This window comes from Sciurus carolinensis, chromosome 4 (genome assembly GCF_902686445.1).
Source record: "Sciurus carolinensis chromosome 4, mSciCar1.2, whole genome shotgun sequence".
NCBI classification, from domain to species: Eukaryota; Metazoa; Chordata; class Mammalia; order Rodentia; family Sciuridae; genus Sciurus; species Sciurus carolinensis.
The window spans coordinates 175271802-175292909 of NC_062216.1; the positions used below are offsets into that span (position 1 = coordinate 175271802).

The window sequence follows — 21108 nt, forward strand, 5'->3', positions numbered from 1 at the left end:
GGGGTGGAGGACAGGTGCGTCCTCAGCCTGTGCCCTCACTGCTCACTGCTGCTGCGGTTGCCATCAGGAAAGGTCTCAGCTCCAGACTGCTCCGGGTGTCTCATTACCCGGCCTCAGGCCAGCCCAGCCCCGTGGAAACGCGTCTGGAAGCCGAGTGGGGCAGCCAAGTGAGCTGCGCCTGCAGCTGCCACCTCTGACCTTGCAAGAGGCCCCGGTGGTGCCGGAAGGGCTTGGGGGCTCTGCCAGCTCCGCATAGCCTGTGGCAGGGACCCCGCGTCTGCTGAGCACTGTCTGCAGCTGTGTGGGTGTCTTCTGAGCAGAGGGGTCCCAGCCAGGCCCCGGGTAGGTCGTGGAGGGAAGGAGGTCACTTGCTGCCGAGTGCAGGCTGATGTGACATTCCCAGGCCTCCGCGTGCTTCCTGGGAAGCCGAGACAGGTGTGAGGGGGGCAGGGCCAGCGGGCCTGCGCACGCCCCATTTAACCGCATCGGATGCTGGCAAGGCCTCTGCGAGGCGTCTGCTCGGCTCCTCGGCAGGGCTGACAGGCAGATCTCCCTTCGTCTCGGTAGATTTTTCGCCGACCTTGTTTTTGGAAAACTTTCAGATTTGTGGGGCTGAGAGTGGGCTCCCGTGCACCCCGCACCCCTCACCTCTCCGTGGTCAGTACTGCAACTCCTTGACCTGGTGAGGGGCGTTTGGCCCAGGGGGACCCGTGTCCATGAGCCATTCGGAATGCCTTCTTTTATCTGGTGCGCTTCTGTGCAGGGTCGCTGTGTCCCCTGGGCTCCTCCGCCCAGAACTCTGCTGCTTTGATGGTGTTGACGGCCTCGAGTGCTGGCAGGTGAGAACATCGCCCTGTTGGGATTCGCTTCCCACGATGGGGCGGGCCTGCAGCCGCCTGCCTCGCCTCAGGAGTGGGCAGGACAATCACAGCGGTGCACATCTCCTCGCCTCTGCCTGGGGTCCACACAGTGACACCCTGACCACTGGCCCGAGGCAGCGCCTCCTCTGTCTGCAGCCTTAAGGCCTGGGAGCGGTCACTGTGTGCAGCCCGTGCTCGGGGCCTGGGCCTCGTCCGCTCCGGGTGTGGCCTCCACACAGGTCCTGGGGAGTCCTCCTGCCTGGCCGTTCCCTGCTGCCTGTGTCCCTCCAGGCAGTCTCCAGTGTGCATCAGCATGTGCGTGCAGGTAGTTCTGAGCCTTGCCTATATCCTGTTATGGTGTATTCACTAGTGCTGGCCCCTGGGAGTCCAGCCGTCCAGTGGCTCTGTCCCTCTGTACGCCCGTCACTATTCTGTTAGTTTCTGGCACAACCGGGTACTCCAGGCTCGGCTCGGCTTGGCCTTTTCCTGCCCGGCCGTCTTTGGAAGAGCCCTGGTTCCTTTTCTGGTAACTTGGTTTTAAAAGCCACTTCACAAGCAGTCGGAGTGCTGTGGCTGCTGGGGTCCCTGCTTCTGAGCCCGGGAGCCGGATCAGGGTAGCGCGTGTCCGCCGCCTCATACACGCCCTTGCCTTCGTACCACACAAGCCTGAGCTCACCAAGTGCCAACTCCAGCCCTGCTGGGGGCTGGTGTGAGCCCCGCCTCTTGCTTGTCTGTCAACTCCTGCTCTGCAGAGGAGCCTGCTCCTGCCGGAATCCCACAGGTCCAGGGCACATGCCAGCTCTCTAGCTCCTTGGAAGGTCCCGTGGGAAACAGCCTGGCCAGCTCTTGCCATGCCTGGGGACAGCTGCTCTTTTCCTCGGACCCCACTCGTTCCCAGGGTTCCTTAGTTCACCCTCCCCCTGCCCTGGTAGCAGTAGCTCACGCCCTCAGCACCGTTGGATGACCGTCAGCTCCACTCCTGCCTGGTTTCCAGCCTCCTAAATGATTTTAGAATCTGCAAGTTAAGGTCCATTCTTGGGCCCTCCCCAAGCTCTGACCAACCACAGAGGCTGTGTGTCCACTGTGACAGCGTCGTACGGGGCAGTCACTGCCCTGAAGTGCCCTGGGCTGCTCCTGTTCGTCCCTCCCTCCTGCCCTGACTCCGGATGCTAATCTTTCACTCCAAGTAGTTCTCTCTTTTCTGGAATGTCATGTTGGATCCATAAGGTTCATTGCCTTACCAGACTGCTCTCTGTCCTCTCCCTGTGCCCAGGCTCCTTCTCCGCAGCCCTGGTGGCCTGAGAGCCCTTCCCTGTTACTGCTGAGTGACACCCCACTGTGCACAGGCTACACTTTGCTTCTCCACCCGCTGCTGAAAGGGTCCTGGTTCTTCCAGGTCAGGGTCATGGACAGATCTGCTATAAACATTCTATGCAGTATTTTTTGCAGTTTATACACCAGCTGGCTGGTTTGAAAGTACACCTAGATGTGTGCTTTGGGTCCAGGGGCTGAAAGTGTGCTTAACTCTGTACCCTGTGGTACCCAGCAGTGGGCCAGGGCTCCTGCCACTCTGCATTCTTCCCGCCTTTGAAAGTTTGGGGGTTTAGGAGTTCAGTCATTGTAATAGGTGTGTGGTGGTTATTGCATCCTTTAATCTGAAATTTCCTGATTGAAGACTGATGGGGAGCACCTTCTCCTGTGCCTGCCATTTTTGGTGACGTCTCTGTTGCCCGCTTCCTTAATCGGGTTGTCTCTGCTCCTATGGTCAAGTTCTAAGAGTCCCCCCACCCCCGTGCCCCCCGCTGCCATATATTTTGTATACCTGTCTTCATCAGATATGTGGTTTGCAAATACAGTCTCCCAGGCTCTGGCTGGTCTTCCATTCTCTTAGCAGTATCTTTGCAGAGCAGATGTTTCTAATGTTAGTGGAGTCTAATTTATCACACTTTTTCTTTCATGGATTATGCATTTGGAGTTTTATCTAGAAACTCATCGCCAAATCTAAAATCGCATAGATTTTTCTCCTAAGAGAAGTTTTGTGTTATTGTGTTTTATATTTAGGTTTTGATCAATTTCTAGTTAGTTTTTGAGAAGGGTGTGAGGCCTATTTCTAGATTCTTCTTCTATTTTCCCTCCTCCTGGTGGCTCCAATACCTCACGGCAGGCCCCGACTCCTCTCTGGCACCTGGGTGGCAGGAGCCAGCATGTTCAGGATGGCCACGGGGCTCCTGCAGATCCTGGCTTCCTGGGACCCGGGAGGACATATGCTGAGGCTGGAGAATAGGACTGGGCATTCCCTTGGCATGGGCACCAGCATGTGTGCTGGGTAGGTTCAGCAAGAGAACCCGGCAGTGGACAGTCCTCTCTGAAAGATCTGTTTCTTCTCAATGGTCCTGGACCTCCTGGGCTTGGGTTCTTGGAGACAGGAGTCTGCAGAGGGACTCTTGGTGCCCTGTGAAAAGCGTCTCCATCATGCCCCTGCCATAGCACATGCAGAGCTGCTGCAGGTCCCAGGTGCAGAGATGGCTTTGCCGGCCGAGGGTGTGACACTGTCCCTGGAGAGCCAGGCACAGACAGGCAGGCCCCAGGTTGCTGCAGGTAGATACCCTGAGTGCTGCAGCTGGCTTCCCCAAATCCTCAGCTCAAACTGAGCCCTGGTTCCTCCCACCCGTGAGCCACGAGAACAAGAAATCAGGAGAGTCGGTAGCAGAATAGAAATTGCAGCCTTGCTGCCTGAGAGCTCATGGTGTCTGTCCCCAGTCTCCTTCCTGGGCTTAGCCAAAACAAGGCCATGGGTCCCCCGTATGGCTGTGAGGCAGGACCCTGAGTCCCCGCCCCTCACCAGTGTTGGTGTGGCCACAGCAGGCAAGGGGAGGGGCGGCTGCTGACCTGCTGCTGCCGCTGAGCTGCTGTTAGTGGCTTGCGTTGGCCCTGGGAGAGTCTGGGTGCTAGTGCCTCTGTGGGGCTACCAGGGGACCTGCCAGGCAGGTACGTGGTCTCACCTTGTTACTCCCACTGCCCTGGCAGAAAACTGAGGCTCAGTGTGCAGGCCTGACACTGGCCAGGTGGAGCCTGCTGTCCCTGGAGGCTGGCCACAATGGCAAAGGTCAGAAAGTGGCAAAGAAGTCCTGGGTAGATCTGGTTGAAGGCCCAGGTGGGGTCCTAGGGTAATGGCTGGCTTGGGAGGTGAATCCCAGTGGCCGGAGGGCAAGGGGCATTTGTCAGACTTGTCACTTGTTCTGTCTCTGTTCTGGCCCGTATAAGGCTCCTCAAGGCCTGAGGGAGCCTGGCATGGCAGCCGCACCAGCTCCAGAGCTGCTTTCTGGGTCCCCGACACTGTGCCTGTGGAGTGCCTCTTCACCTCCCTCCCCAGGTCCCTGCACCCTGCTCCGTCCACCTCAGCCCAGCCGACCACCTGCCTGGAGCAGCCTCCCCAACCCCAGCCTCTGGGTGGCTCCCCCAGCTGTGAGCTCGTCAGTGAGGAAGGGCAGACCAGGACTTGGACCCTGTGCAGCCCTAGGTTCCTCGCTGCCCTGCCTCTCAGGAGGGACGCCTGGAGCTCGGAATTCCCAGGGTGCCCTGAGCTGGCCGAGCTGGGAGGAGTGAGGCCACAGGACCCGGGGCCCTCTTTTGGGTCAGAGAGGGGAAACGCAGTCCCCAGTTCACATCGGCCCCCTTGGCAGGGCTTCTTCCTGAGACAGCACCGCCCACTCGTCCTGTCATGGCCAACACTCGAGGAAGTGTCCGGGTCTGTGCTTTTCCCGATGTTGATGTGCTGTGTGTCCCCAAGGCGGAGGGGTTCGACTAATTAGTAGACAGAGCAGCCAGCTCTCTGGAGCCCAGGTCAGGGAGGCGGAGAGGCCCGAGTGGCTGAGCACCGGTGTCCTCCCAGGTCCTGTGGAGCAGTGGCCTTCCCCTGAGGGAAGGAGCCTACAGAGGGACACCATCCAGGTCTGCGGAAACCTCGGCTGCTTGGCCAAGTGAGAGGCCTTTGCTGTCTGGGTGGCCTGCAGGAAGAGGTGGGTGCCTCGTGGCCCTGGGCCTAGGTTTGTCTTCCTGCTGGCTGACCTTGGTGGCCACCCCCACCCGTGGCCACTCCTGGGATGCTAGGTGGAACGCCTGAGTGGAACGGAAGGTTCTGGATCCCGCCCTGCCCCACACCCTCAGGGACGCGGCACCTCTGCAGATCTGTGCAGAGCACTGGGCCGTCCTGGCCGTGCTGTCCCTCGACTCTGAAGCCTGTCCCTCCTTAAGACCCCTGCAGTGCCTGGGGAGCCCCAGAGGCCAGGGACCCTGCGTCGTCCTGGACACTGTGCAGGGAGTGGTCCTCCTGGGCCACAGGGCGGGAGGCCGACTTGACCTGGGCTGGGGAGGAGGCAGGGAAGGGAGGCAGTGACCAGGGCCCCCGCCTGCTGCTGAGACCCACAGCCAATCCCAGGCTAGAGGGCGTGTGGAACGTGCTGGCTGTTCTGGGCCAAGGAGGATTTACTGGACGATGCTGCCCCCACCTTGCCCGACGTCATCACTGGGTGCTTGTGCTGACCAGCAGGGCATGCTGCATGGGAGGGATGGGGACATTCTAAGAAGGGTGGCCCACCCGTTACCATGGCACCTAGGGCCCACCATTGCCCGTTCTCTGCTGCCTCTGGCCTGTGCCAGCTGGTCCCTTGTTCCCGGGCCTCTGTGGACGCTTGGCTGGGAGGACAGCAGCCACATGCCCTTCATTGACCTTTGTGAAGTCCTAAACCAGGGTGTGCTCATGAGTTTACGATGTTGTGCCAACGGCATTCCAGGCCAGCTCGAATGGACCCTGGGACCACTGGACCCGGCCAGGCGGGCAGTGCCTCATTAATATGCACATTAGTGGTGTAATTGACGGGAGGCCAGCTGGACAGGGCCGAGGAGCTTAGCCAAGGACGTCTCAGCGCAGCCCTGGCTGCTTGGAGGAGAACAATAAAAGCGTCCACGTCTTCATCCCACCGTAAAGGGCCAGCGTGGTGGCAGAGGAGCAGGGCTGTGGTGCCAGCACAAGACGTCCTGGACCCCACGTCCCGGGACTGAAGGATCCCCGCTCCCTGTGCCAGTGAGGGACGCGGAGAGCGCAGGCTGCCTGGTGGGCAGTGGCACTGGGTTTGTTTTGCTTTTTGACTTGAAGCCAGCCAGGCCCCAGGGTCCAGCTTGCAGGGAGCCACCCTTGCCTGCTGTGCTCAGATAACCCCTGGGGTGCAGGGTGCTCTCTGTTCCTGGAGAATAAGGCTCGGAGCCAGAGAGCAGCCTGTGGGCCTGTGCTTGGGGTGGTGAGTGGAGTCCACCCTGGGAGGGTCTGGCCTCCTCGCCCTGCTCTGCCCTCCCCTCCCCTGGGAGGAGCTCCCTGGCCAGGTGAGCGGTCCTGCCTGTGGCTGCCTTAGGTTTAGCTTCTCTCGAGGGTCAGGAGAGCCCAGCTGCCACAGACGAGTCTGGGATGAGCTGGCACCTCCTGGGGGGATATGGGAGCCCACGGTGACTTCAGGGTCCTGGCGCACTCTGCCCGGCCAGGCCAGCGGTGGGGCAGGCCGCCCTGCATGCCAGTCCCAGCGTGTGAGGGCAACACAACCACTAGCCAGGAGCTGTCCCGTGGCTGCAGGAACAGACTGCTACAAGCTTAGGGACTCCCGGACAGATCTGCAGGCCAGAGGCCGCCTGGGTCTGGCTCTGCCCAGCTCACAGGGCAGGATGGGCGCCTTCCAGAGGCTCTGGGCTCTGGCTGGTGGAACCCCTCCCCCTCCCCAGCTTCCTGAGGCCATAGTCAGGCCCTTCCTGCAGCTCTGGGGGCATCACCTCGTACTCTGCTCCCAGATCCCCCTTATCCTCTGCTGTCAGATCTCCCTGTGGCCCCTCCGAGGACCCTTGGGATTCCATGGGGCACAGGACTTCCTCTCACCTGAGAGTGAAGCCCGGCAGGCCTTCCCCTTACGGTGGGAAGCGCGCGCTGCCTTGGAGGCAGCGGGGGTGGAGGGCGGCCTGCCCCTCCCTCCTCGCAGGGAGTTGGTGGAAACACCCTTTCCAAGCTGGGACCCTTCACTTCCCACAGAGGCAGGTGAGGAAGTAGCTCTCGGGCCCCACTCCCTCCTGGGGGCAGTGGTGATGTGGAGGGCGTGGGGCAGAGGTACTGATGCACAGTGCCCAGACAGCAGGCAGGGACACGGGTGGCCATCCGGGCTCACGGCAAGCCTCCTGCCATTCTGTCGTGGAGTCCCCCGCAGTCTGCCAACCTCCCGCAAGGAGCACTTCCCCCCGGGCCTCGTGACCCAAGGTGAGTCTGGGTGGAGGGGCACACTTTTTGGCTTGTGTTTCTCCAGAAAAGGGCAAAAGAGTTCTGACTTCCAGGCAGGGCCCTAGGGAGCCATCGCCCCACAGGGGTGAAGCTCAGGACCTGTGGCCCCCTCTGCTCTGCCAGTCCTCCTCTGGGTCCTGAACGCATGGGCAGGACATGGCCTCGTTCCTGGCATGGCTGGATGCTTTCAAATGAACCTCACCCTGGAACCCAGAGAGGGCAGGTGCCTCATGGCAGGCCGCCAGGCATCTGGTGGGCTTCAGGGCCTGACCTTGGGTGGGCCTCTGATAGGGCCAGGGTTTGAGAGCTGGCTTAGAGGTCATGGTGGGCACAGCCAGGAGTGCAAGGCTCCCTCGGGGACATGCTCGGAGAGGGCATAGGCCAGGCCAGGCAGGCGCCCTGTGTCTGGATATCTAACTGGCAGCCTAGAGGGTGTGGCCGCTGCCCGGGACGGCGGGGTGGGAGTGGCGGAGAGGGTCTGGGAGCTTGCCTGCAGACGCTTCCCTTGACAGCCCGGGCCGCAGTATGCTCCTGTGGTCACAGCTGTCACTTGTGGGAACCAGGAGTGCAGGCTCTCTTGCAGGACCAGACCCCGAGGGCCGACTTGCTGGCTCTCACCCTGTGCCTGGCCCAGGTCCCCTGCTCAGGGGCACCTTCTCTAGGCCTGGAGGCACCTCAGCCTGGGCAGGGGAGTCCAGGGAAACCTCCCTGGGCCTGCAAGTCACACTGGCTAAGAGGTCAGTGGCACCACGCTGGCCCCTGGCTGGGCCTCTATCTTCTGCTCCTTGATTCCTGCACATCCTTCTCTCCTGGTCTGAGCAGGTGCCTCCAAGAAGCCCCAGCACCTCACAGCTGGGATCCGACTGCTGACCGGGGGCGAGCTCCCCGGTTTCTGCCCTCCCCTGGAGCCCCAGGTCCTCTCCTGCAGGAGCTGCTGCACCTGGTTCTGCACCCTTGCTGCAAAGGCCAGGGCTGGGCGTGCTCCCGCACGGGCAGCTGGGATGGGCCACGTGCCCAGGGCCAGGTGTTCGGTACCTCTAGAGGAGGCCGCCCTGCAGATCCTGGCCTCGTGCAACTTCATCGGCTCCTCACGCACCATCACACAGGGGCGATCCTCATCCCCATGGCTGGTCCACGGCAGGGTTCGGCTTCATGAGCTATGTATGGCGCTTCCTTAATGAGCTCTGTGATGGAGAATCAGATACCAGGATTTAATAGAAACTTGATTCCATTATCACTCAAATATTGAGACTTTAATACTCCATCAGATCTTAAAGAACATCTGTGCTGTATTTTTAATCCTCGCACGCTGTGTCTATAGGATCAGGGATGAGGCTAAACATCAGCACTTCATCATGAGCCGGGGGCACAGCTGAGCATGCAGGTAGCTCTGGTTTAAAAGTGCACTGTGGTGGGAGATGCTGGGGTGTTTGTGTCTGGTCTCGAGGCCACCTCTGGCCAGCAGCATGGTCCCGGCCACCCCTGAGCCCTGGGCACCCCCATTGCGCCCATGGCCTGTGGTCTCGGGGATGCTCCTGAGGTCCACATTCACTGGAATGTTTAAAGGTTTATAATGAAACCCCACCCCACGCCAGCACATGCGTGCACACTGTGTGGTGACCTTGTGGTAATGGGGAGCAGCGCTTGTGGCCCCCTTGTCCTTCCCTGGTAACTCTGCAGACAGAGCTGCGCACGTGCTTGTGGTGCCCTGCACAGAGCAGAGCACAGTGGGGACCTTGCACGAGTCCTGGGGGCCTAATAAAAACCCCACTGGGGGAAGCCCTACGCAAGGGTGCCAGGGGCAGGGAAAGGGCCAGGCAGCCAACCCAGGGCCCAGCCCTGCCTGCGACCTAGGATCCGGCTCCCATCCTGGGACTCAGCAGGTCGAGGTCAGGGTTGAAGCCCGGGGTGAAGCACTGGGCGGTGTGGAGCGGCCTCATTGTCCAGCTGGGTGATTGTGTTTAGCACATCCCGAGGCAGTGCAGCCACACAGACGTCCCCCTCACGTCCAGGTGACCAGCATGACTGTGGGTTCCTTACCTCACGAGAGCTGCAGACATTTCCTGCTCTGTCCCTCTGGGTCGGTCTTGGAGTCTGTCTGGAGCGACTAGAGCCAGGCATGGGTGCTTTGGGGCTGCAGAGAGGTCATGTCTCTTGCTACTGCCCTGGTGTCCCTGGTGGTCCTCCGGCTGGTGTGGAACGCGGACAGTGTACGGGCACTGAGGACACCTGGCCTTCTTGCCGTCTTCCTGCTTCCCGGCAATGAGTCGCTCGTGACCCTGGTTTGAAAACCGTGGGTCTCGCACGCTCCTCTGCTGCCCAGCATGGAGCCATGCCCCTGGGCACCCCGGCTGGGCTCTCTGCCCTGGCGTCCATCCCCACCTCCAGGGAGAAGCTGGCTGCTTGGGTTTTGATTGGATGTTATGAGAGCATTTGAACAGAGACCTGCTGCCCAAAGACCAGTGCCGCTCACAGGGCTCTCAGAGAGGACCCTGAACACAGGCAGACAGCCCTGGCCGCGCTGGCCTTGGGCCCCTGGAGACTCATGTGCCGCCCACCGCCGGGCCGTGCTGAGGTTGTGTCTCCCAGCTGCCTGTCACAGACGGGGAGCCTCTGCCTGCCGTGCAGGCAGTGGGTGACTGAGCGTCCTTCTCACCACCTCCTCAGGCACCGGGGCCCCGTGTGCCCTGGACTGACCTGAGAGCACCTCTCCTCAAGGGACCCCAGAGGGCCCCAGGTGGCCTTGTCTCTCCCTCGGGCCACCTGTCCTGACCCCGCTCTGAGTGGTGCTGGCACGGCTGCCGATGTGGGCCCTCGGGCCTGGCTGCCCCTGGCTCCGCCGCCGTGTTTTCGCCCCGACCGGAACACCAGGCTGACATTTATGATTGTTAAATGCCATCCTCTCCGTCTGTGCCTGTCAAAGTCGTTTTGAGTCTTCATTCTGTCATCCGTCGTATCAGACATCCTCCCTGATTTGTGTCAGGACCCCACTGGACTAATGGCTCCTCCATGGCCCAGGTGGAGGGCGCTACATGGGGGTCCGGGCCCTGCTCCTGGCTGACCCCAGGCCTCCTCCCTCAGGGAGGGACACCCTTTGTTGCACCCTTAGGAGCCCTTGCCTGGGCCAGGCCCAATGGAACCCTATCCAAGTGCCACTGCCCTGCCAGCCCTGCCCAACCCTGGGAAGGGGCTTGGCACAACATGCCATCGAGACATTCTGTGGTCCTTCCAGCAAACGGAGCTGGCCTGAGTGGTGTGGGCCTCACCTCTTGACTGCTGGACATTCTGAGGTTGCCTGTCTGTTCCATCCGGCCTGATGTTCCAGGGCCTGGCCATCTCCCTGGACAGTGCTGCCTCTCAGCAAAAGAGGGACAGCTGGAGTGGCTGGTGCCCACGGACACTGAGACTGTCCTTTCCAACACGGGCCCACAGCCCTGGCCTCAGGGGGCGTGCCCAAGGCTGCATGTGACTCTGGGGGTTCCATGTGCAGCTCTCTCTGTGGCCTGTTCCTCGTCTGGGCCCGGTTGTGTCCTGCTGGTGTGCTGTGACCTCAGTGAGGAATTTCCTTCAAACGGTGGAAACAGGCCGCACAGGGCGGCCTGGCCATGTGGGCGTGGGGATCCGGGAGCAGCAGCCGTGCCCCTCCAGCCAGGGCCCCGGCCCTGCTGCCCTTCCTGTGGGAGTGGGGCCCTCGCCGGGGTCCCAGCCTGGTAGATTGCACACCAGTCCTTCCCTGGGGACAGTGGGCCTGGTGGGGCGCGGAGCATGTCTGTGCCCAGGCCCAGGCTGAGCGTGCGCTGCAGGGCAGAGCCGGCGTCTGCGGCCCCGAAGGCCACGGTCCCTGCACGCTGATGAAAGGCATGAATGGCCGCGGCCCATGCCTGGGCGCCTGGCACCGACATGGGCTCAGCTCCCTGACCAGCAAGGCTACACCTTTTGGCTGCCAGTAAGGGTACACTCCTGGGTGGGCCTTCCAGAGGACACGGCCCCCACTCTTGGCTCAGCAGCAGCCCAGGGGCAGCGAGGGTGGGGCGTGGCAGAGGTGGAGATGCCTGTGCCCCGGGGCCTTTTCTTGGGGGGACACCCGTCCATCTGACTCTGGGTCATGGCATCACTGAGGGTCAGTCTGCCCTGTGGGGGAGCATCTGTCCATCCTACTCATGGGCTGTCACTGTGGGTCACTCAGCCTATGGAGGGGGACGTTCGTCCATCTGGTCACTCTGCCCTCTGAAGGGCGACGTCCATCCATCTGATGCTGGGGCCATGGTGTCACTGTGGGTCACTATGTCCTGTGGTGGGGGTGTCTACCCATCTGACTCAGGGGCCTGGTATCACTGAGGGTCACTCCATCCTATGGGTAGGCATCTGTCAGTCTCAGGCTGGGGCCGCGGTGTCATTCTGTCCTAGGGGGACATGTGTCCATCTGACACCGGGCCATGGTGTCACCTCAGGTAACTGCTGTAGGGGGTGTGTGTCTGCTCTAGGTTGGGGCTGTGGCCTCCTCGGCTCCCACTTGGTCGCAGCCACAGTGGCCGGTGGTGCTCTGGTGCCTGTGACTGAAAGGTGCCCTGGTGGCTCATCTCCTGCCTGACCCTGAGCCGCGTGCACCTGGTCTGCACACTGTGGGCTGTGGCCTGCAGCTAGGTTCCTCTGTCACGAGCACCTGCCACTCAGAGGCAGGACGGCTGCTGCTCCGAGCCAGACGCCTGGGTGTTCTCTGTGCCTCTGCCTTAGGCCACCCACCCCTGCCCTGGCTGGGTGCTTCGCCGTGGCCTCTGCCCCCCAGTGGGGCGCCTTCCCCTCCGAGCCACGCGGGAGACCCACTGCGTGCAGTGCTGTCTTCATGGCCATTGAGGGTCTGAACCCTCGGAGGCTCAGCAAGGCCCCAGGGGTGACAGTGGCTCAGCATTTGTCCCTCCAGTCCTCTTGGGTGAGTCCTCCTTGTCCCAAGGGCAGACCAGTCCAGGCCTGGAGGACAGTCACCCTGCAGTAGGCAGAGTCCATGGGGCCAGAGGGTGGTCAGGGGGCTCCCTGGAGAGGACTCACTGGGGCAGGAGACCTGGGCGAGGGTAGCCAGGGCAGCTGGCCCCTTGTGAGCTGCCAGTCAGCCAGATGCCTGGGGACACTCCATGTCCCTTAAGCAGATGGGAGTCCAGTCCCGGGCCAAGGTGGAAGCTCCCACGTTTTCCACAGACGTTGGATTCTGGTCTGTTACTGGTTGATAGGTACATGTGCTGACTCGGGGCCTGAAGTGGCCCCTTGATCCAGAAGCACTGGTATCCTGTAGGCAGAGACAGACCCCTGCAAAGGCCTGCGATGACGGACAGCCTGGCAGTAGCACAGCAGCTGAAGGGCACCGAGGAGGGTGGGAAGAGCTGGGGCGTCTCGGAGGACGCGGCCTCTGCTTTCAGCCTGACCACGGGAGCTGCAGGGTCTGTGGCACTGTGGGGCAAGGAAACCCGCATCCTGTCCTGGCACCTCCCCAGGACACGTGGCAGTGTGGGCCCAGGGCAGAGAAGCCTGGGGAGGGGACCGCCTGGTCCAGAGGCCACCCCCAGTGACGCGGCTGCTGAGGGACAAGGGCACAGGTTGACGGCCGTTGACTGAGGGCCACCCTGGAGTCCCTGCAGAGGGGGAGACAGGATTTGGAGGGCCATTGACCTGCACAGGGGACTGATGCGGGTGACTTGCTGGCCACGGATACACAGGCCCAGGGGCAGGTGGTCTGCAGTTAGTGCCGGGCCTGGGCAGGGGCCAGGGTCTCCTCAGCTTGGCGCTTTCCCCAGGCCTGCACCCAAGCCTTGGTTGAGCCAGTCGCCACAGGTGGACAGCTCCAGAGAACCGCCCCGGCCGGGCTCTGTCTGAGGAGGCATCTGGCCACTGTGAGGGCCTGGGGTCAAGGTGGCAGGAAGAGAAGGGTGGCCCTGAGCCAACCTGCAGGGCTTAAACGAGCAGCCAGGTGTGGAGCCCAGGGGCTGCCGTCTGCAGAGCGCAGTGGTGGGCGCAGGGGTAAGTCACCTCTGGGGTGTGTGTCGCGTCCAGTCTGCCCGGACGCCTGTTCACCCGCAGGCCCGAGGAGGGTGCTAACTGCTGCCCTGGGGAGTGTCCTATGTCCCGGGGAGCGTCTGATGGTCCCACTTCCCCTCCAGCGTTCCGTCTTCTGGCTGACTGACTGTTTGCTTGTTTGTTTTGTCTGCTTTTTAAAGCAGGGTGTAATCTCGTGACTAATTTGCTAGTGTGAGTGAGAACCCGCAGCCCGCGGGGGGGCTGTGAAGGGGCAGGAGTTCCGCTGTCACGGCCGAATCAGCCATGCAGCACGGTGGCTCACAGTCCTGGGGGTCTCCTGGAAGAGTGCGCTCCTCCCGGCCACGCGAGCCTTGTGCGCCAGCCAGGCCTGTGGTCAGCGCCCTGCCTGGGCTCCAGGCAGCTGCCCCTGGCTACCTCGGACAGCTCCCCTGGCCCCTGCCCTGCACTGTGGGCAGACTGGGCGGCTGGCATGTCTGGCATACCCTGCAGATGCCCTGTGCCTCCTGGATCACACCAGGCTTGGACACTGCTCGGGGTCCAGGGTGCCCTGAGCAGGATTGAACAGGGTTGGACTGTTGGAGCCCTGCCCACTACAGCCCCCTGGCATGCCTGATGCTGGTTCTGTCCCACGCCTGGGGCTGGGCAGGGGACCCTGGGGGGACAGGTGACGGCAGCAGTGGACCTGTGTGGCGAGGCTGGCTTCCCAGGCCACAGACACAGAGAGCGGTGGGGCCACCGTCTGTCCTCTTGTCTTGCCCGCTTCTCCCCTCCCTCCTGGGGTCAGCGCCACATCATTCCATTGCTCTGAGCCTCTGCATGTGCCCCTGCCTCCTGGCCAGCCCTGCTGGTGTGGCACTGTCCCTGAGGGAAGAGGCTCTGTGCCTGGCTGTGTGGAGGGCAGTGGGCAGCAGGACTCACCACGTGCTGATGGGCGATGGGGCGAGCACAGGGCGTGGCCCCTGGTGAGGGCCGTGGAGCTCCAGGGGCCGGTGCCCACTGGGTGTGGGCTGCCTGGTCCTCCCAGGCCGTGGGGGTGGCCAGCTTCCCTTTGGTCCACCCTCCTTCTCCTAAGATGCCTGCTCTCAGTCCTCCGAGAGACGCACATCCTCCTGGGGCTCAGGGGATAAGTGCAGGGTGCAGAAAGTGTGGCAGTGACCAAGCGGTGCCTTGGCAAGGAACCTGTCCCTGGTCTGGACCTGAGACGGCTCAGGGCCACGCCGGCCTGAATGTGCGGGAGTCCCTGCGGGTGCCTGCCTCTGTGTCAGCCTGGTGTGCACCCGTGTGGTCTGCTCCGCGCCACCTGCCGGGGCCTGGTGCGTTGCGTCCTGCCTGCACAGAGCTGTGTGTCTACACGTGACGTGTGTGCATGCGTGTGGACGTGCAAGGCCTTCAGGAAGGCAGCGGGGACCTCCTGGCACAGATGGCACAGCTGGGTGCCCCGCCCTCCCGTCTGCACCCAGGTGGGGTTGGCGGCTCCTCCCTGGCAGTGTGGCCACACGCAGCCTCTAGCACCCGTGAGAGGGTCTGGCCTGCTTTTCAACCCTAAGATGTCATGTCCCGAGGGTGGCATGCTGGCACCCAGAGACAGATGGAGAGGCTGGGCTTGGTTTCAGGACCCTCCTCTCTGTGGTCGGAGTCCTTTCTGTCAAATGGCTGGATGTGTGGTGGGGTGGGGAGGCAGTTGCTTCCTCCTGACTTGGCCCTTTCATTTCCGGTGTGGCCAAGTTTAATTTCCTGTCTGCTGTGGCCGGGCTGCCTGAAAACCAGGGCTCACCCAGAGTGCAGGCCCCTGTGTGGCCAGGCCTGGATGTGATAATGCTCTCTGGACGTCCTTTGCAGTAGTTTTAGATGTTCCTCCGGAGCCAGGCCTCCCTGCCTGGTGCCTTGCGCCGGCCACGGTGGGCTTCTCTGCAGGTGGGCCCTGGGTGGGCCGTTCTGGGAGCATCCAGGCTGTGGCCATTCACCTTACAACTACTTCTCTCTTGCAGGTCAGCTGGCCGCAGGCACCTGTGAGATCGTGACCCTGGACCGGGACAGCAGCCAGCCACGGAGGACGATCGCCCGGCAGACAGCTCGCTGTGCGTGTAGAAAGGGGCAGATCGCAGGCACCACGCGAGCTCGGCCCGCCTGCGTGGATGGTAAGAGCCCCGCCAGGCAGCACCTTGGGGTACTGAGCGCAGCCTCACCCAGGGCTGCCCCGGGAGCCAGGCTCTGCCCTGGTGGAGCCTTCTCTCGGGCACACTCCCTGGAGTCAGATGCTGGCTGGACAGTCCTGTCCTGGGGCCTGCGCGTTGAGCTTGATGGCCCTGTGGCCACTCACCCTGTGCTTCCTGAGGTGCCACGGTGGCAGGGGCCAAGTCTCTGGGCCCTTGGTGGTGCTGCAGGCAGAGGGGAGGACAGCAGAGGTGGTCCACGCGGCATGGGTCTGTGAGCAAGTGGCACAGTCAGCTGGGCGCCCACCACATCTGCACACATGAGGCTGTGACTGAGGGTCCCCGCCTCTGCTTCTGGCTGGGATCCAGCTCCGTGAGCCCTGGACTTGGTAGAGCAGCAGGGTCCCTCTCTGTGGACTCTGAGGATGGTGTGTGGGCTCTACAGTCCAGGGCGGTGGCCTCCTGAGGCACCCCTGCAGTTCGGCTGCCTGTGAGACGCGCCCGTTCCGATCCTTGCTGAACTGATGTTCAGTGGGGGCGCTGGGAAGGGAGGGGGCCGGTGAGAACTGTCTCTGCAGACAGAACCACAGCTGGCCTGTGAGGGGAGGAGACCCGTGTGAGGAGGATCTGGTGGCTTGGGTAGGGTATCTGTCCACTGTAGAGGAGGTTGCTGTGGGTCACTGTGGGAGAACTTGATCTTGGCCAACAGGCCCCGTGGTTCAGCATGAGATCTGGGAGCCCGACCCCAGACCTCTCCTGGGCCACAGAGGGGTCAGAAGGTGTTGGGGGCTGTTGTCGACCCCTGGTGGGTCAGGACGAGGGTGTGTAGAAGCCAGGCCCAGAGCCAGGCAGAGCCGCCAGGCGTACCTCTTGTGGGGTGGGTGTGGCCTGGCCAGCATAGCTGAGTGTCAGTGCAGGTGGCCGTGGGTGAATGACTCCACCTGGAGCAGTGAGGGGCCTTGGTTCCAGGCACAGAAGCCTGACCATGGCCCAGAAAAGGGTCAGAGGAGGAGGGGATGGGAGGACAGAGTTCCCTGTGGGGCTAGCTATGAGGCCGCCTCAGGGAGCAGACAGAAGCCAGGAGCCCCAGGTGATGGGCGTGGACTTGGGCTGCCGGATTCCCAGGAGCCAGGGGCTGGGGCTGGGATCCAGCTGGGTGTGCGGCTGGAGGCCAGCAGGAGGCCCCGTCTGAGCCAGGACAGGGCAGATGGGGTGGGCCTGGCTCTCCTGCTGCAGCAGAGTGGGACTGTCAGGGTCTAAGGTAGACCCTGGGCAGCCTCGTGCTGTGGGATCCTGCTGGGAAGGGGCCCAGGTTATGGGGTCCCAGGTAGGTCATGGAGCTGATTTGAAGCCTGCCTTTCTGGTCTGGGCCGGGCCTCTTCCCCCGCAGCCTGTGCACAGGCTCTGCCCTTAGGTTCAAATTTTACTACTTCTTCCTGGAAGCCGAGGCTCACACCTCACCTGTGTGCTGGTTTGTGGTTGTGTCCGCGCACTGCAGCTTATGAAGGAGAAAGGAGAGTGCTCCGTCGGGTGGCGGGGCTTCCTTGGGAATCAGATGTCATCCCACCATGGGAAAGTATTGCAGCAAGCCAAGCCGAGTCCATTGTGACTATCTGCTTCCCCAGCGAGGAAGGGCCCTCCGGGAAGAGACCAGCAGAGCCCATGAGCAGGAGGCTGGGGATGGGTCTGCCTGGATCCCAAGCACCCCTCCGCTGTCACTCATAGGATGTCCTGGGACACTCCAGAGACTTGGCCATGTTGTGAGTCTGCCCTGGACTGAGGCAGGGAGTCCAGCCCCACTGGACACCTGTCAGAAGTGAGGACAGGATGAGGCTTTGGGCTCCTGGCTAGAGGAGTAGATCCAGCCAGGTTTCAGCCCATACTCTTCCTGGTCTTTGATACCCAGCGCAGCGTCTGGGCTGAGGGGTCTGCAGCACCCTCACCTGGAGACCCCAGAAGTCCCAGGAAGAGTCATCCTATGGGGCTTACTGGGCTCGCTGACCTCTCTCAATGCCATCCCTGGACCCCCATGGCCACCCACATTTCTGCTGCCAGCCCAGCAGGGCATTGGGGTGTGTGGTGGTCGCTGTGGGGACAAGGCTGAGCCTATCGGCCACTGGTGGAGTGATCTGGCATGACCTGGTCAGAGGCTCGGCCACTGGAGCAGGGCACTGGCCTCTCTGAAAACTCTGCTAGTTCACATCCACACCAGATGTCCCAGTAAGCAACCTGGTGGGCAGTTACCTGGATCCTGGCACTCCGCTGGCCCAGCCTAATTCCCAAAGGAGCCGCCATCTTGCTGGCAGTGAGCTGAGTGAATTCTCGCTGTGTCCCACACTCTCTGGCTTTGAAACTGGAGCCAATGCATGCGTGGTGGCGAAGAGGCCTTCTTGGTTGACATTGATTGATTCTTCCAGGGATGAAGCGAGAGAGGCGGCATGGAGCTCACAGCTCGGTTCTTCCCCTTCTCTCATTACCTCTGTGTGCCTGTGGGGAGATTGGGGGTCAGGATTGATTACTAATTGAATCTGGATCTGCTCATCTGAAACCATGTCCATGTCCCTCTCCCCAGGAGCCTCCTAGTGCCTCAGGAGCCGGGTCCCGGAGACCCAAATTAAACCCTCACCACTTTCCAAGGGAGGCCAAACAAATGAGTTAGCTCGTGTTTTCTGCACAGTGGGCATTTTCCAGGCTGCCATCTGATTTAATTTTTGCTGTTCCATTTCCTTGCTCTGTGTGCATAATCAGTGTCCTTGCGTGTACTTGTGTCTGCTGAAGGAAACTTGTGCCGCGGTGGGTCTGGTGGAGCCGGGGTGGTTCGTGCTGACCCGACACGTTCTGTGAATACTGGAGCAAGAACTGCTGGGCAGAGCTGCCTCTCTGCACTTGTCTGTTTTCTCTCCATTAGCTTCTCAGTTGTTCATAAACTTGCCCATTCAGAAAAGGTGCATGTTTGTAGGAGCAGGGACTGTGTGGGAGGTTGACTCCCAAAATGTCCAATCTGTGGGGTGCTGGGTGCTGGAATTCGGCCACTTGCTGCCTGACCTTGCAGAGATGCATCCCTGGGGAGCATTTGAGCGGGTGTTGAGGGGAAAAGAGGAGCGTGCCAGAAGACCTCCTCTCTGTGGAAGAAGGGGACAGAAAATGAGAAGGGACCTCCCGGGCTTCGGCCTCCCTTGCCTAGTCTATGAGTGGAAGTGCTTCTGGGTGAACCATTCCCCAGCACTGTGACCCTGCATGAGAATTGCTCCAACTTACAGAGCTTTCAGGGAAAGGGACATGAGAGCAAACTGGTCCCTGCTGCAGGGCTTCCCAGCCTCTCTAACATCAGCAAACAAATCCTCACCCGAGGGCTGTCTTCTCTCCAGGGCACCACGGCAGCTGGGCGGCGGCTGCCTTTGCTGAACACACTGCCTCCGTCATGCTCGGAGTCCTCTTTCCCATCGCAGAAGCACGCGTGGTCCTGAGCTGTCCCATGAGCAGTGCAGAGGCTCTTGCTGGTGCTGGCAGGTCACGTGGTGCCCGCTTGCCCTCTCGCTGAAGCAGTGCCTGTTCCCAGAGGGGCCCCCTCCTGTGAGCCGAGCTCTCATGACAATCCTTTGGGAAAAATCAGGATGGCAACCTGGCACTAGATGGGGCAGAGGAAGCAGAGATGGTGGGTTTGGAAGCAGTACTGCCCAGGGTTGTGGAGGGTCACCAAAGGAGGCAACCGTGAGCTTTAGCACGGGGCTCAGGCAGTCTTCCTGGGAGCCCTGTGGACAGAGGGCACACTGCTGTCGGGGGGCCTTGCACAGACCTGTCGTGAGGGCTGCAGCTGATCCGAGGGTGTGGGTATAGCAGGTGCTAGGAAGTTAGAGCTCCCTTCCTGCATGGCCAGCAGGTACTCCACTCAGAACCCTCTTGGAAGACCCTGCAGGACCTTCCTGGCTGACATGATTGACCCATGTTACCTGCCTAGATGGTTGTACATGTCTGTACTTTCAGGTTGGAACCTGTAACAGACTTTGCTCTCCTGGTCAACTGGGAGGCACAGCAGTTCAGAGTTCAAGTCCAGAGCCACAGACCCAGCCTCTGCTCTCCAGCCAGTGCCATAGGCAGAGCCCTGTCTGCCCTGCAGCTGGGAGAACAGCTCTCGGGGGTGAGACAAGGCACACTATGCAGAAGCCCTTCCTGGCCCTTGTCATACCCAACCTGGCAACTGTCATGTTCTGCCAGAGACCCAGGCCCTGGCGACAGCTGGGATGTATGCTTCAGCCCTGGCTATGGGGGATGCTGGGGATGAGGCAGCCATAGTTTTGGGCTGTTATTATGTAGGTAGCTGCTGCAGTTCTGGGTGAGCTTGGGGTCCCCTTGTCAGGGAAGAAGTTGATCCAGAAGTGGATGTAGGAATGCAGAGTACAGAAATAAACCTTGGCTTACACAGGAAGCTGGCTCTCCACCAGCTCGCCAAAGATGATTCAGAGAGGAAGAAGTAGTCTTTTCAACCACTGGCAGCGGGGCAGCTGAAGGCCCACACACAGAGGAACACGGCCGGACCCCAACTCACCCCGTGTGCAGAGTTCCCTCAGAATGGACCAGGGTCGAGATGTCAAGGGTCAAATCTGTAAAATGTTTAGGAAAAACAAACACAAAGGGTGAATCTTCACAACCTCTGGGCCCAGCCAAAGATTCTCAGATGTGACATCCAAAACAACAGCAATAAGAAGAGGCGGGCAAGCTGGAATTCATCGGTTGACACCTTCTGTGCCTCAAGTTCAACCAGGAGGTCAGGAAAACCCAGAGTGGGAGGAAACGGCCCGGTGGCACCTGGACGGCTTTTGTGGAGTTGTGGTTGGCGCAGGGGTGCTGGTCCCCTGCACTCCAGGGTACGTACCCAGAGAAAAGGGAACACAAGTCCACCTGAAAGTGCGAACACAGACATTCATAGCTGCGTTAACTGTGGTCGCTGGAGAGCGGAAACCACCCAAGTGCCACCAGCACACAGGTGGATAACAGAAGGTGGCTGTCTACTAACAGGCGCCACCCATCCATGCTGCACTGTGGGTGGACCTTGGCAAGAGGGTGCTGAGTGAAAGGAGCCAGACCCTGGGCCACACGTGATTCCCCAGACACGAGATGCTGAAACTGGCCATTCCAGAGGCTGTCTGCTGGGGTGGGGGTGGCCGGTGAGAGGCAGGGGCTGCAGGGTCTTGCGTGTGACTGATGAAGAGGTACTGAAGCCAACCTGTCAGCGATCAGCTTCATCAGTGGTCACCCAGGGCCATTGTGGGGCAGGCCCAGGAGAGGTGGAAAGGTCCTGAGCCACGCACAATGGTGGCATTTTGGAGAAGGTGGGCCAGGTTGCTGACAGTCTCAGTGCATGACTACATGGTCCTCTGTCAGTAGTGGTTGTGGCCTTGGCCAGGTCCTGGGTCTGGATGCCCTTGAGCTCTCCCTCTGCAGCACATGGGGCCCCTGGTGCCGGCGTGAGCAGACGAGGGGGCCCTGGTCTTGGCAGGGGCGGCCGCAGCCGTGCTCCCACGTCGACAGTTTGCACATTCTGTGCCGCCGAAGCCTTTCTGCTCCTGAAAGTGTGCCTGGAGAGGCGGTGTGTTGTACCCTCCTGGAGGCTGGAGCGGTGCCTGGGGCTGTTGGCGCCTCTGCCTTCCAAGCACATCCGTCATTTCTGCAATTGCCCGGATCCAGATGGAGCTGGAAACGCTCCGTGCATCTCGCGCCTCAGCTGTGAGCAGCTAGGCAGGAAGGTGCCGGCGCG

At 61.3% G+C, this 21108-nt stretch overlaps 1 protein-coding gene across 2 annotated transcripts in view; it reads left to right on the forward strand.

Moving 5' to 3' along the window:
* Positions 1 to 21108, forward strand: part of Tafa5 (TAFA chemokine like family member 5) — a 204464-nt gene that overhangs the window by 109077 nt on the left and 74279 nt on the right. For both annotated transcript variants that reach the window (XM_047547895.1, XM_047547896.1), the window contains exon 2: positions 15189 to 15338. In XM_047547895.1, the coding sequence (XP_047403851.1) occupies positions 15189 to 15338 (150 nt within the window). The remainder of the gene's footprint in view (positions 1 to 15188; positions 15339 to 21108) is intronic.